The sequence below is a fragment of the Lactuca sativa genome, chromosome 9 (assembly GCF_002870075.4).
Source record: "Lactuca sativa cultivar Salinas chromosome 9, Lsat_Salinas_v11, whole genome shotgun sequence".
In the NCBI taxonomy this organism is placed as follows: domain Eukaryota; kingdom Viridiplantae; phylum Streptophyta; class Magnoliopsida; order Asterales; family Asteraceae; genus Lactuca; species Lactuca sativa.
This window is the reverse complement of record NC_056631.2, coordinates 196622481-196624140: the sequence shown is the minus strand read 5'-3', so window position 1 is coordinate 196624140 and position 1660 is coordinate 196622481. Positions and strand designations below refer to the sequence as shown.

General features: G+C 41.9%; 1 protein-coding gene across 1 annotated transcript; it reads left to right on the top strand.

The window, feature by feature from the left end:
- Window positions 1–861: 861 nt before the first annotated feature.
- LOC111905669 (leucine-rich repeat extensin-like protein 5) lies at window positions 862–1164 on the top strand. Its single transcript, XM_023901365.1, has one exon. The coding sequence runs from the start codon at window positions 862–864 to the stop codon at window positions 1162–1164; it is 303 nt and encodes a 100-aa protein (XP_023757133.1).
- Window positions 1165–1660: the final 496 nt, after the last annotated feature.

Here is a 1660-nt window from a genome sequence, read left to right as displayed (position 1 = left end):
AGATGCACTCGACGAGTTGGGTCAACATGGACCGTTGACTCGAGTGTTGACTTATGTTGACTTGTAGGGTTTTGTCAGGTTATGGATTATGGAGACGATGGAGGGGTAAAATGGTCTTTCACCCTTTTAGAGAATCAGAAAAGGGGTTAGCTTAGTATCATTGGATTTGTTGTTATAAAGTGTTAATTAGAGATGATTATGATATGTAGGCGGAGTCTAGACCGATCATTGAGTACAAGACCTAGAGGCTTACGTACGAGGTGAGTATTCTAACTATAGTTACTTGAGTGGTAATACTGAATGACCGGACGGTCTTGTATATTTACACTAATTTATATGATATCATGCATTTTATCTTTGTGATTTATGTTGTATAGTATTTTGTGCCTTATTGAGTTAGGACCGGAGGGTTCAACCCGAGTTGTGAGATCGGAGGGTCTCCACTGAGACACATTGAGTGGAGGGTCCTTATCAAGATATAGCCATGAGATGCTAATTATATGTGTGTGGTATTTTGGGGAACTCACTAAGCTTTGTGTTTATAATGTTGTGTGAAATGTGTTTCAGGGACCACTCAGGATCGCGGGAAGGCGCCGACTATATTGTACACACCAGCTAGAGATTATGTTTTGTGGATTCAGGGATATTATCAAACATTTTATTGTCTTGTGTTTTGAACAACTTATGCATTATGTGTTTTGAGAAATGCGAGATTGTGTTTTATGTGGTTTTACAAATGAAAATTTTATTTGAAAATTTAGAGTGTTACAATTACCCACCACCACCACCCACCCCATCAACCCCACCCACCACCCACCAAAGCCACCACTCATCACTACCGCCCACCCACTACCCACCATTATGACCACCACCAACAACCACCCACCACCCATCACCACCGCCCGCCTCCACCATCCATCACCATCACCAACTTCCACCACCCCCACCCTTCACCACCTATCACCACCACCCGCCATGACCACCAATCACCATCCACGGCCCATCACCACTACCTGCCTCCATCACCCATCACCACCACCCACATCCACCACCAAGACATCACCATTGATCACCGAAAACCACGACCACCACCTATCACCACCAACCACCTTCACCACCCATTACAATCACCCGCAACCACCACCTCACCCCATAACCCACTAAAACTACCATACACCATCACCATCATCACCACTAACCACCACCCACCCAACCACCACCACTACCTATCACCTTCACCCGTCTCTACTACCAATCACCACTGATTGCCACCGCCACCTTCCACCCATTATAATCACCACCCCACATGTCACCCACAGCACCCTTGACCACCATCACCACCTACTACCTACCACCACGAAACATCATTATACACCACCGCCACTCACGATTATCTGTATATAATCACATGTGAATATTTGTATTTAATCACATATGATTTATATGGACAATATTCTTTTTTGTAGATATAAATCATTTGATTAGATACATGTAATCACATGTGATTAGATATATTTAATCAAATATGATTAGACATATTTAATCACATGTGTCATTATTACATTCTCAATTCAATAATTAATTTTTGTCAACTTTAATCATATGTGATTAGATACATATAATAACATGTGATTATATGTATCCAATAACATATGATTTA

Excerpts from the sequence above, each read along its gene's own strand:
- LOC111905669 (XM_023901365.1), top strand. The coding sequence starts at position 862 with ATGACCACCACCAACAACCACCCACCACCCATCACCACCGCCCGCCTC.